The sequence below is a fragment of the Heterodontus francisci genome, chromosome 40 (assembly GCF_036365525.1).
Source record: "Heterodontus francisci isolate sHetFra1 chromosome 40, sHetFra1.hap1, whole genome shotgun sequence".
Lineage (NCBI taxonomy): Eukaryota > Metazoa > Chordata > Chondrichthyes > Heterodontiformes > Heterodontidae > Heterodontus > Heterodontus francisci.
Window position 1 is genome coordinate 6,067,359 of NC_090410.1, and position 13,468 is coordinate 6,080,826.

Here is a 13,468-nt window from a genome sequence, read left to right on the forward strand (position 1 = left end):
GGTGATGGTCCATGCATCTGCTGCCACGCTCTTTCTAGATGGTGGAGGTCATGGGTTTGGGATGTGCTGCCAAAAAACACCTTGGCGAGTGCAGCAGTGAATCTTGTAGATGGCACACACATTAAGCTGGCGGTGTAGGGGGTGATTATTTAAGTTGGGTGACTGGCCAAGAGAGTGTGGGAAAACGGAACACAAAAGTCCGAGTGCATCAAACCTGTGTCCTCAGTACCTTGCTCTATGGCAGCGAGGCCTGGGCAACGTATGTCAGCCAAGAGCGACGTCTCAATTCATTCCATCTTCGCTGCCTCCGGAGAATACTTGGCATCAGGTGGCAGGACCGTATCTCCAACACAGAAGTCCTCGAGACGGCCAACATCCCCAGCTTATACACACTACTGAGTCAGCGGCGCTTGAGATGGCTTGGCCATGTTGCCGCATGGAAGATGGCAGGATCCCCAAAGACACATTGTACAGCGAGCTCGCCACTGGTATCAGACCCACCGGCCGTCTATGGCTCCGCTTCAAAGACGTCTGCAAACGCGACATGAAGTCCTGTGACATTGATCACAAGTCGTGGGAGTCAGTTGCCAGCGTTCGCCAGAGCTGGCGGGCAGTCATAAAGGCGGGGCTAAAGTGTGGCGAGTCGAAGAGACTTAGCAGTTGGCAGGAAAAAAGACAGAAGCGCAAGGGGAGAGCCAACTGTGTAACAGCCCTGACAAACACATTTTTCTGCAGCACCTGTGGAAGAGCCTGTCACTCTAGAATTGGCCTTTCTTGCCACTCCAGGCGCTGCTCCACAAACCACTGACCACCTCCAGGCGCTTACCCATTGTCTCTCGAGATAAGGAGGCCAAAGAAAGGATGGGGTGCCAAACAAGCGGACTGCTTTGTCCTGGGCGATGTTGAGCTCAGGTGTTGTTGGAGCTCTAGGCAGTGTGTAGGTTCAATAGTAATGCTTAAGTGACACGTTAAAAGCAACGGCATCCATCAGTAAAGCATTCTCAGCTTGCATGTAAGTGGTATTTTAGGATGAAAGGTAACAGGCCTGAAACATTAACTCTGTTTCTCTCCACAGAAGCTGCCAGGCCTGCTGAATATTTCCAGCACTTTGTGTTTTTATTTCAGATTTCCAGCATCTGCAGTATTTTGCTTGCACTTGAGGATGTTACTGCGTTAGGTGCTATATAAATTAAAGTTGTTGCTATTATTGTTTAGGTTCAGTAGTTATGGGCACCCAGTCACACTCATAAAAGGAGTTGTTGTGCCTTTGACAGCTTTACAGTTTTGTTTAACTCACAGGGTCGTCTATGGTGGCAGACTTGTCATTCGAGGCAGCCCTGTAAAAGTGAAGTTTGTTGAATATTCAAAGGAGCGGCACTTTTTTTTGGTCTTGGCTGAAACATGTGAAAATTGTACCTTGCAGCTTATTACGTTAAGAGGAGCAATCCTGGAGGATGCAGTTCCATCAACATCAAAACATGGCACAGTGCGAGGGCTCCTGTTGAAAGAGGTACTGGAATCTGTCATCCCAGAACTGAATATCCAGTGTCTGCGGCTGGCATTCAACACCGTTAAAGTGACAGAACAGCTGCTGAAACTGGATGAACAAGGGGTGAGTTGAAATCATTTTGGGTATTAATACGTTTGTCTAAGTTGTAAGAATCTATTCCATTGCGTAACTTACACCGTGTAGCATTGTCAGTACAGAGTAGGCATCTCAAACAGGTACCTCATGGGCAGAATCAGCTATCTTCTCTCCCTCACCAGTCACCCAAAAAAAAACTTGAGAATCATCAACAATGTGCACCTGATCCAAGAGGTTCATCAAGTGTCTACAAATCAAATTTCCAAGTTTGAAATCAAGGGACCAGTGTTTCTACATGCCTTGTCCTCATGGAAGTGAACAGTTGAGAGGAGGGGTTCCTTGCACTTTACTGACTTCTGTTATTAGAGCAGCAGTATGGCGTGACACAGTGATGGGCTGCCACTTTGACTTCTAAGCTGCGAGGCTCCTGATATTGGCAGCATCACTATGTAAATCCTACTTGCACACCTGTTGCTGGCTCAGGTGCAAGTTTGGAAATGGGTTGTTTGCCCGTGCCTGCGGTTGCAGGTGATATTTGGGATTATGTAGAGCAGAGGATGATGAAGAGGATCATTCATGGGATATGGGGTGGGGGGTGGTGTGGGTGGGCAAACATCAATACAAATTCAAAGCTGTCTTTTGGTTGATGGTGAGTGTTGTGCTTTGGTGCCTCTGCAGCTAAGCAGGAAACATAAAGTCGGCATTCTGTACTGTATGGCCGGCCAGGGCACTGAAGAGGAGATGTACAACAATGAAGAAGCAGGCCCCGCATTTGAGGAATTCCTGGATCAGCTTGGAGAGAAAGTGCCTCTTAAGGGCTTTATGAAATATGCAGCTCAACTGGACACAAAAAGTAAGTGTTTTTAAAAAAATTATTACAAATATTTGAAATTAGATACCTTTAAGGTTCATAATATTGCAAATGATAGCATTGGCTGGTTTTATTTCAGTTTCTAAGAATGCCCAGGCCTGTCAACCTTTGTCAAGACATTGGGCATAAATCCTTGGGCAGAACTGGAAACTGGGAGTTAAGTGAGCTCCTTTTTATAGTACTAAATGATGAAGGCAGTGGAGGACAACATGGGGAAATTTAAGACTCGTGATAATTGTTGCACATGATTTAATGGATTTATTAGGGATGAATAGATTTTTTTTTTTCGTAAAGCTAGATAAGGGTGAAAAGATGATCTTGTCCAAGCAGGAAAATGCATTGCAGAAACAAAGGGGGCTTGGTATTAAGGGGTTCGTATCTGCCAGAGAGTTCTGATGAAAGACTCCGTCTGAAAAGTCAATCCACCTTTATTTTTACAGATGTTTATGGTTCTGCTTTATATTTCTGCACTTGTCAGTTTTTCATTCTGATGTAAATTGTTTGCTGCTGACCTCCTGTGAAATGTGACGATGAAAGATTTTCTATTCATAGCTGGCTCGACTGGTACCCACTCTCTGTACACGACTTACCAGGACTATGAGATCATGTTCCATGTGTCCACCATGCTTCCATACACACCCAACAATCGGCAGCAGGTGCGTAATGTCTGCAGGGGTTTCTGAGCTAAACCATTAACTGACGTTCACTGTGTCCCTTACTAGACTTTCCTGTAATGCATTACAGGTGGGGTCTTGGGTGAAATTGTGTCTAAATGTTGTCCTTTATCTGAGTTCAAATGTGAATGTGACCAAATAGATGAGAATATATTGGGTAATTTGCTAATGATTTCTCCCCCCTCCCCCCCCCCCCCCCCCCCCTCCCTCCCCCACAACCCCCTCTAATTTTCCTCCTTCATCTCTTAAAGGTGCTGACACATGCTGGGTTAAGGGTGCATGGGTAGGAGTTGCCCTCAAACACCTCCCCCAAGTGGCTGTTTCTCACATGTGCCACTAGGTTTTTCAGCCATGCAGTGCATCACAGATGAGAAATATCTGGTTTAGGAAAATTACAAATAGAGTTTTGGGGAGTGGGCACAGAATTCCGCCTCACTTCCCCATATTGAAACGTATCTTTTCTGATTTTAAAAACACTGATATTGTCACCAAAGCAAAGTGTTTCAGTTCCCTCCACTTTCATCTCTCTCTGCCATTTGTGCAAAATGTACGGTGAGATATTTATGGTTGAAACTAACCATCTAAATTATTTTTGGTCGCATTCTCTGGTTATTCAGTTTATAATCATGAGTAATGTGGTTCTCATTTGCCTCTGCAGAGTTCATTGTGAATTTATTGCTTCAGTAACCAGCGCACTTTGTTGATCAAGTCTGCTGCAATTGCACACTTGTTCCAATGAGTGCACAGAAAAATAAGGATCTGTCTTAAAATCTGAAATACAAAGGAGCTACCTAGCTTCCAACCAACCATAATACCAATGCTGGCAACAGATTCAAGTTATGATAACTTGTACCATAGAGTGTGGGTACTGAATGATTTGGGCTACTGATATGTGATGATGTCTAAAGTCTTTGAAATTACCGTGTTTTCCTGTACCTGAACTTTTTACAGTAGCAATAGCTAATGGAAGAGGTCAAGGGAGTCTCACTTGACATGGCTCCAACTCACTTCCAATTAAGCTGTGCCACGGAGTTGTTAATTTAGTTTAGTTTAGAGATACAGCACTGAAACTGGCCCTTTGGCCCACCGAGTCTGTGCCGACCATCAACCACCCATTTATACTAATCCTACACTAATTCCATATTCCTACCACATCCCCACCTGTCCCTATATTTCCCTACCACCTACCTATACTAGGGGCAATTGCTAATGGCCAATTTACCTTTCAACCTGCAAGTCTTTGGCATATGGGAGGAAACCGGAGCACCCGGAGGAAACCCACGCAGACACAGGGAGAACTTGCAAACTCCACACAGGCAGTACCCAGAATTGAACCCGGGTCGCTGGAGCTGTGAGGCTGCGGTGCTAACCACTGTGCCGCCCGAGATGTGACTTATTCCCGAGATTGCTCGCTTGGCGAGTTCCAAGTTTGAGCTATTACTACTTTTCATTAAGGAAAAATGTATCACTCTTAACTTCACTTCGAGAGATTAAGTAGGTGGTGAGGTAAGTTTCAAGATCTCTGAAGGACTTGACATTTTGTTGGGCCGTTTCTGGTTCCGCACTTTATTCTAACTGGCAGCCAGGAAGAAGATGGTGTTGATGTTCATTTACCACCAATTATTCAAACTGGTTGTGAAGCAGAGCAGTTTAGTTGCCATTTACTTTCTCAGTCTTGCTCAGAATTTTGTAAGGTCACACTTTAGACCCATCTGTCCCTTATCTGTAATGGAATTGGTCCATTAAAAACAATCAGATTGCACACAATTGGCAATAAGTAAAGTGACCTTGCACGTTGGTGGGTTTTGAATGAGTTAAAATACATTAGGGGCTTACTTTCAAGATATGATCCAGGTCAGAAAATATTTCAACTATGAAGGGTTTAGATAAAGTGGCTGAAGGTTTGATAACTAGAGGCACAAATTTAAGGTGATTGACAAAAGAACCAGAGATGACCTGAGGAAAAAACTTATTCATGCAACGAGTGGTTAGGATTTGGAATGCACAGCCTGTCAGGGTGGTGGAAACAGATTCAGTATTGGCTTTCAAAAAGGAATTGATTTGACTTGAAACAATTTGCAGTGATATTAGGGAAGAGCAGGGTAGTTGGATTGACTAGATTGCTCTTCGAAAGAGCTGGTGCAGACTCGATGGAATGGCCGACTCCTGTGCTGTTCTATCCTAAGATTGTATGCTTAAGTTAATGGAGGCACTGTTAACAGTTGTGCTTGTGAATAATACTTGCTCCCCTAACCCTACTCCCTAATCTTTGTTTGTGAAGGAGAAATCTGGGAGCCATGCAACATGATATTATAGACACTGTCTGGATTGCTGCATTTCGTGAGCAAGGAGCTGAGCCCGCATAGATCAGGATGGCCCAGGCTGAGTTAGGAAATGTAAGCCAGAGCATCAGTCAAGAAATTAGAGTTGACCTCTGCGCTCCTGGATAGAGGAGCCAAAGTTGGCTTGGTGGGGGTGGGGTTACTCCTCTGATTGCTAACCACTGGCATCTTAGGAGGGTGCTAACAAGCTCTGTTGTGATGCCCTGCTTGGTTGGGTAGCCAGTAAAGGCTCGCAGATGAATAATTGCCACTTGGTTAGGATATGATAGGTGACTACAAAATGAACACTGAGTCAATACCTTCAAGGCAGGAGGAATGACAATTACTGTGGAAATAATGAACCCTATTGCCATATTTTGCATTAGGTGGCTGAAACGTGAATGGGAAAAGTTATGTTTGTCGTGCTTTTCTGAAATGGATACAACTAAGGTGCACACACCTGAGATTTTATAAATTTTTGATGGTGATGTGATATTCATTTGCATTTTGTTGGTTTGTTTCTGACACTGGATTCGAATGATAAGCTATGTACAAAATATCTGCTAAATGAGCATTTTACAGACTGAAGTTTGAGTATGTGTTTGTGTGTTCACAGCTTCTCAGGAAACGGCACATTGGCAACGACATTGTCACCATCATTTTTCAGGAACCGGGGGCTCTGTCGTTCACACCAAAGAGTGTCCGCTCTCATTTCCAGCATGTGTTTGTCATTGTCAGGGTCCATAATCCATGCACTGAGAACGTGTGTTACAGGTGAGTGCTTATACACAGTAGTAAAAAAGGAAGAGTTGCATCTACTTGGAACCTTTCGCAACCTCGGGACATCTGATGGAGCCAGTGAAGTACTTTTTAAAAGTGTAGTCACTGTTGCTTTGTTGGAAATGGAACAGCCAATTTGCACGCAGCAATCTCCCATAATCAGTAATCTGATAACCAGATAATCTATTGTAGAGACATTGTTTAAGTGATAACTGTTGGCCAATTCACCAGGGGAGAACTCCCCTGCTCATCATCACAATAGTGCAACGGGATCTTTTACGTCCACATGAGAGGGCAGATGGGGACTCAGTTTAATGTCTGTTCAAAGGACAGCAGTTCCGATAGTGTAGCATTCCCTCATACTTCACTGGAGTGTTGGCAAAGATTTTATGCTCACTTTTTTGCAGTGGGACATGAACCCACAACCTTCTGACTCAGAGGCAAGAGTGCTACCCACTGAGCCACATATGCCAACCTATTAATGATGAGTGCCTGTTTCACCATATGACAACTGAGAAATCCTAAATGAAAGGACATACAGTGGAATTGCAAAGGAGGCCCAGGTAGTGTTTGGGGGAAAAAATGTTTTGAATTGGTCTACCTGAAACATTAAGCTGCCTGTTCTTTGAGGTGTTAACAGATTTGCATATCTCCATCATTTTCTGTGTTTGTTACAGATAAGTAAGCATTGGGTATGCTATGTGGCTGAAGAGTACAGCTGACAATATGTATCATGCAAGTTTATAAGTACTATTTAATTAATACCCCCTCCTGGTGAGCTGTAAGTTATTAATTTTTTGAAGAGGGGACATTTAATAATGGAGTAAAGCTGTAGAATATCCTAAGGAGTGCAGTGATCTATTATTATATGGAATCATAAAATCTTACAGCACAGAAGGAGGCCATTTGGCCCATTGTGTCTGTGCTGGCTCTTGGAAATTGCATTGGTGCTTAACCCCACACCCCTACTTTTGTCCATAATCCTGTCAATTCCTCATCCTCCATTATCTAGCCCACTCCCTTTTTTTAAAATCAATTACAAAATCAGCTTCCGCCACCTTTTCAGGGAGAGTGTTGCAGATCTAGATAATTCTGAGTGAAAAAATTTCTCCTGGTCTCGCTTCGATCTTTTGCCAATGATTTTGAGCCTATGACCTCTGGTGGTTGATCCACTCACCAGAAGGAATAGTTTTTCTCTGCCTACTCTGAGAACCTTTCATCACCTTGGGTCCCTGTATTAGGTCACCTCTTAACCTTTGTTCCAAGGGGACTTTACCAACCTATCCTCTTAACTGAAGCCCTTCACCCCTGGTAACCTCCTTTTGTATCCTTTTTAAGGCCTTTACGTCTTCCCTGAAATGTGGCGTCCAGAATTATTCACAAGACTTCAGCTGGAGCCTAACTAGTTAGGTGATCTGCAGATTTCTTACTTTTTTAAAATAATAAAGCAAAAAAAAATTATTGGCTACTCGGCCTTGTAAATAAATGCAAAACCTGGGGTAGAGAGAGACAGAACTTGCAGTTATATAATGCCTTTCATGATCTCTGGATGTTCCAAAGTGCTTTCTAGCCAATGAAGTACTTTTAAAGCATAACCACTGTTGTAATGTAGGAAAATGTAATTGAGGAAACATTAAAACATACAGAAAAGCAGCTCCCTTTCTTCTGCACTAACTTAGCTGACGTCAGCTCAAGCAGCAGTTTGGGTGTTGGAATAGGACTTGGGGCCTGTCCACCCTGGGACTTGGTAGCAGCTGTTTTATCCCCAGTAACCCCATTGCTTACAAATGCAAGAGTTGTGAACGTTGGACAAGGACAGGCTGGTCTCAGCTACAATGCCTGCTCCAATGATTGAAAGCCTCTGCCAGCATTGAAAGCCTTGGCGCATGCGCAAGAAATCGAAAGAAAGGACATTCGAGAGAGAGTACTCGAGGACTGTGGGACTGTATTCCACCAGGAGTCAGCCTCTTCTGTAGAGGAATGAAAATAATGGAGAGAGATTTATTATTTTAAAACTTGGATTTTTTTATTCCAACAGCGTGGCAGTGACCAGGTCCAAGGATGTCCCGCTCTTTGGGCCACCCATTCCGGATGGCTTCACTTTCAGCAAGTCGGGTGTTTTCAGAGACTTTCTGCTGGCTAAGGTCATCAACGGAGAGAACGCAGCGCACAAATCGGAGAAGTTTCACGCCATGGCAACTCGGACTCGACAGGAATACTTGAAGGACCTGGCAGAAAATAGTGTCACCAACACTCCTGTGGAATCTACTGGAAAATTTAACCTCATATTACTTACCACCAAAAAGAAGGAGAAAACAAAGCCCCGGGTGGGGGCTGAGCTTTACAGTGCTGGGGCCATTACCTGGTGGGTTTATGCACAGGATTACAGCCAGGCAGTCGAGATGGAGTGCATTCTCGGGATCTCCAATGAATTTGTTGTTGTTATTGAGCAAGGCACCAAGGATGTGGTGTTCAACTGCTTTAGTGGGGATGTAATAGGCTGGACTCCTGATTCATCAGCAATCAAAATTTTCCATGGGAGAGGTGACTGCATATTTATAAGAGCATTGGAGGAGAATGTGGATGATATTAAGGAAATTGTTCAGAGGTTGAAGGTAAGTCAACAACAACAATAACTTTTATTTATATAGCACCTTTTAATATAATAAAAAGACCAAAGGCACGTCACAGGAGCGTTTAAAAAAAAAAAAAATTTGACACCGAGCCACATAAGGAGATATTACAGCAGATGGCCAAAAGCTTGGTAAAAGAGTAGGTTTTAAGGAGGATCTTAAAGGAGAAAAGAGAGGTAGACAGGTGGAGAGATTTAGTGAGGGAATTCCAAAACTTGGGCCCAGGCAGCTAAAGGCATGGCTGCCAATGGTGGAACAATTAAAATCAGAGATGCTGCAGAGGCCAGAATTAAGAGTGCAAAAATCTCTCAGGATTGTGGGGCTGGAGGGGGTTACAGAGATAGCGAGAGGGCAAGACCACCAAGTAATTTGAAAACGAGGCTAAGAATTTTTAAATCGCAATGTTGCTTTACAGGAGCCAGTAGGTCAGTGAATGCAGAGATGATGGGTAAACGGGACTTGGTGCAAGTTGGGAGGTGGGCAGCAGAGTTTTGGATGACCTCAAGTTTATGGAGGGTAGAATGTGGGAGGCTGCCCAGGAGTGCATTAAAATAGTCAAGTCTAGGGGTAACAAAGGCATGGAGCAGATGAGCTGAGTCAGGGGAGGAGTTGGATGATCTTACAGAAGCTTATCTTGGAGTCTAATATGGCACCAAGGTTGCTCACAGTCTGGTTCAGCTTCATAGAGTTGCCAGAGAGAGGGCTGGAGTTGATAGCTAGTGAACGGAGCAAGTGATAGGGACTGAAGACAATGGCTCCAGTCTTCCCAATGTTTAGACAGAGAAAATTTCTGCTGATCCAGAACTGGATCTCCTATAATTTAGAGGCAGTGGAGGGTCAAGAGAGGTGGTGGTGAGATAGAGCTGGGCTTTGTTGGCCTACATGTGGAAATGAATGTGTATTTGGATGAAATCGGGGAGTGGGGGAGCTTAAATTCTTGGATATTTTTCACTGCTGAATTTTCTCTCTTGATGGGACATTTCCTTTTTGGGTTCGGTTCCATGAGCATCAGCCACCCTCCATTATCTCACTCAAATGGCTGTTCCAAATGTGGCAGCCCAGGGATACTGAGGCCAATTGTAGCAGCCCAACAAATTGTTCTCCCCTTTTTCTTTCCTGTCAATTCCTACCCGTCCCCTTTAGTGTTGATTCCTTCTGGTATATATTTTCATCGACACTGGGCGCCTTCTGTAGTCATGCATCATGTCTGAGGCTTGATAATCAGTGTAGCCAAGGTTGTGTAGGGTGGCACTGCAGCCTATCTAGATTCTGTTCATGCCATTACCTAAGTGTACATTTCCACTGGATAGCTGTCAGACATGAGAACTTTAACCAGCTTTGTCCCACCTAACCTGTGTCGAGTTGTTGTGCCCCTATGAATGCTCCTCTTATGTTTGGCTAGTAGCATAGATCTAGGATCAAACTTAGAGCCTTCCTGGTCTCTGTTGCTCAGCTATTCATTTGCCTTAACTAGTTACCCCATAAGGAATAAGAAACCTTAAATAGTTTCCTTAAAGCATAAAGTTTAGCAAAATAGAAAGTACTCCCTTGGATGTGATTAAAATACTCAGCCAGTAAAGAAAAATACGCATCAATATGTTGCCATTCAAAAATAAAATTGTTGTCCAATAGAGATCTGCTGTTTTGGGTCTTCTGGCCCCCAGAGTTCCTCTTGTATCATACAGCCTGCTTAATTTTAATGGGAAATCACAACTTCAGCTGAGTTTTCAAACTGATCAAGAAGAGCTTGGCGAATATGTGCTTCAGGCTGAATACAATGTATATTTATGGGACTTTTTTTTTGCATATAGGTGTTGGGGGTGTATTTTCAACAGAAGACTTTGTTTGTCCTTAATGATTTACGTTAATCATAAGCCATGAAGATTACCCTGGTTATTTTAGCAGAATCTTCCTTGAGGTTTCAAGAATAGGTATCCTTTCATACACGTTCAGTGAGAAGCATCTCACAACAGCATTTGGTACAATGTTACAGGAGCTCCTGCTGAGCTCGAATTTCCACAAGTTACCATTAAACGTGATCATTGGACTTAACTATAACTAATGCTGTCCTGGCAGAGCCAAGTTATTATGAAAACTTTTTCTAGATCCTTAAATCCATGTACCTACAGTAGTGCCCAACAGTGGTTCCCAGTGGGCAGCAGTTTGTCCAGTTTCTGTCCTGTCCTGCTGGTCACCCCTACTGCCCCTGTGTCCTTGAAGTAGACCTGGTCTGTTGCTTGTTTCATGTGTACTCATGCCATCCTATTCATTGGATGCTTGTGCGGTTTAGTTTCACACTTTTCCAATAGCAACTTTTGTCTACCAAATTCCTTGATACTTTGGCTTGGGTAAAAGGTCATTGAGCTAGGTATGTTTAGTCTTTAATTGAGGTTCTTATTTATTTATCTTCACATTCTCAGATTGTGACAGAAGGATGTGAAACTGTTGACATGACTCTGCGGAGGAACGGACTTGGGCAACTTGGGTTTCACGTCAAATATGATGGCACGGTGGCAGAGGTGGAAGAATATGGATTCGCTTGGCAAGCTGGACTGAGACAGGGAAGTAGACTGGTGGAAATTTGCAAGGTGGCTATAGTGACACTGACCCATGACCAGATGATTGATCTTCTGAGGACATCAGTGACCGTGAAGGTGGTCATTATTCCACCCCATGAAGATGGGAGCCCTCGCAGGTAGAATCATCAATACTAAAGTATCTAGAAAACCAGGGTTAGTTACTGATCAGGCCCAATGAAACAATTCTCTAGCCATGTTTATTCAGTGCAAACTAGGTTCTATTCTGATGGTTTCCTGTGCCTCCATATTATTAGAACAAATGTTCTCATTGTGTAAAACATTGAAATTATACAGAAATATTGTAGATGCCCATTATCATTTCATAGAACATAGAACAGTACAGCACAGTACAGGCCCTTCGGCCCACGATGTTGTGCCGACCCTTTAACCTACTCTAGGATCAAACTACCCACATACCCTTCATACTACTATCATCCATGTACCTATCCAAGAGTCGCTTAAATGTCCCTAATGTATCGGCTTCTACTACCACCGCTGGCAGTGCATTCCACGCACCCACCACTCTGTGTAAAGAACCTACCTCTGACATCTCCCCGAAACTGTCCTCCAATCACCTTGAAATTATGCCCCCTGGTGATAGCCCTTTCCGCCCTGGGAAAACGTCTCTGGCTATCCACTCTATCTATGCCTCTCATCATCTTGTACCCCTCTATCAAGTCACCTCTCATCCTTCTTCGCTCCAATGAGAAAAGCCCTAGCACCCTCAACCTTTCTTCGTAAGACATGCCCTCCAGTCCAGGCAGCATCCTGGTAAATCTCCTCTGCACCCTCTCTAAAGCTTCCACATCCTTTCTATAACGAGGCGACCAGAACTGAACACAATATTCCAAGTGTGGTCTAACCAGGGCTTTATAGAGCTGCAGCATAACCTCGCGGCTCTTAAACTCAATCCCCCTGTTAATGAAAGCCAACACACCATACGCTTTCTTAACAACCTTATCAACTTGGGTGGCAACTTTGAGCGATCTATGGACATGGACCCCAAGATCCCTCTGTTCCTCCAAACTACCAAGAATCCTGTCTTTAAGCCTGTATTCTGCATTCAAATTCGACCTTCCAAAATGAATCACTTCACACTTTTTCAGGTTGAACTCCATCTGCCACTTCTCAGCCAAGCTCTGCATCTTGTCAATATCCCGTTGCAACCTACAACAGCCTTCCACACTATCCACATTTCGAGCAACCTTCATGTCATCGGCAAACTTGCTAACCCAGCCTTCCACTTCCTCATCCAAGTCATTTATAAAAATCACAAAGAGCAGAGGTCCCAGAACAGATCCCTGCGGAACACCACTGGTCACCGAGCTCCAGGCTGAATACTTTCCATCTACTACCACCATCTGTCTTCTATGGGCTCGCCAATTCTGTATCCAGACAGCCAACTTTCCCTGTTTCCCATGCCTCCTTACTTTCTGAATGAGCCTACCATGGGGAACCTTATCAAACGCCTTGCTAAAATCCATATACACCACGTCCACTGCTCTTCCTTCATCAATGTGTTTTGTCACATCTTCAAAGAATTCAATAAAGCTTGTGAAGCATGACCTGCCCCTCACAAAGCCATGCTGACCGTCTCTAATCAAACTATGCTTTTCCAAATAATCATAAATCCTGTCTCTCAGAATCCTCTCCAATAATTTGCCCACTACCGACGTAAGACTGACTGGTCTATAATTCCCAGGGTTATCCCTATTCCCTTTCTTGAACGAGGGAATAACATTTGCCACCCTCCAATCATCTGGTACTACTCCAGTGGACAGTGAGGACGCAAAGGTCATCGCCAAAGGCGCGGCAATCTTTTCCCTCGCTTCCCTTAATATCCTTGGGTATATCCCGTCTGGCCCCGGGGACTTATCTGTCCTCATGTCTTTCAAAATTTCCAGCACATCCTCCCTCTTAACATCAACCTGTTTGAGCATATCAGCCTGTTCCACGCTGTCCTCACAAACGACCAGGTCCCTCTCACTAGTGAATACTGAAGCAAAGTATTCATTTAGGACCTCC

The 13,468-nt window shown here is 44.0% G+C and overlaps 1 protein-coding gene across 11 annotated transcripts in view; it reads left to right on the top strand.

Annotated features, from left to right (window-relative positions):
* Window positions 1–13,468, top strand: part of sipa1l3 (signal-induced proliferation-associated 1 like 3) — a 224,687-nt gene that overhangs the window by 127,042 nt on the left and 84,177 nt on the right. For all 11 annotated transcript variants that reach the window (XR_010969801.1, XM_068018906.1, XM_068018907.1 and 8 more), the window contains 6 exons: window positions 1,424–1,612; window positions 2,264–2,438; window positions 3,009–3,112; window positions 6,068–6,225; window positions 8,270–8,846; window positions 11,285–11,559. Coding sequence is in view for 10 of the 11 variants with exons in the window: in XM_068018906.1 (XP_067875007.1) it covers window positions 1,424–1,612; window positions 2,264–2,438; window positions 3,009–3,112; window positions 6,068–6,225; window positions 8,270–8,846; window positions 11,285–11,559 (1,478 nt within the window). In the remaining variant the exon portion in view is untranslated. The remainder of the gene's footprint in view (window positions 1–1,423; window positions 1,613–2,263; window positions 2,439–3,008; window positions 3,113–6,067; window positions 6,226–8,269; window positions 8,847–11,284; window positions 11,560–13,468) is intronic.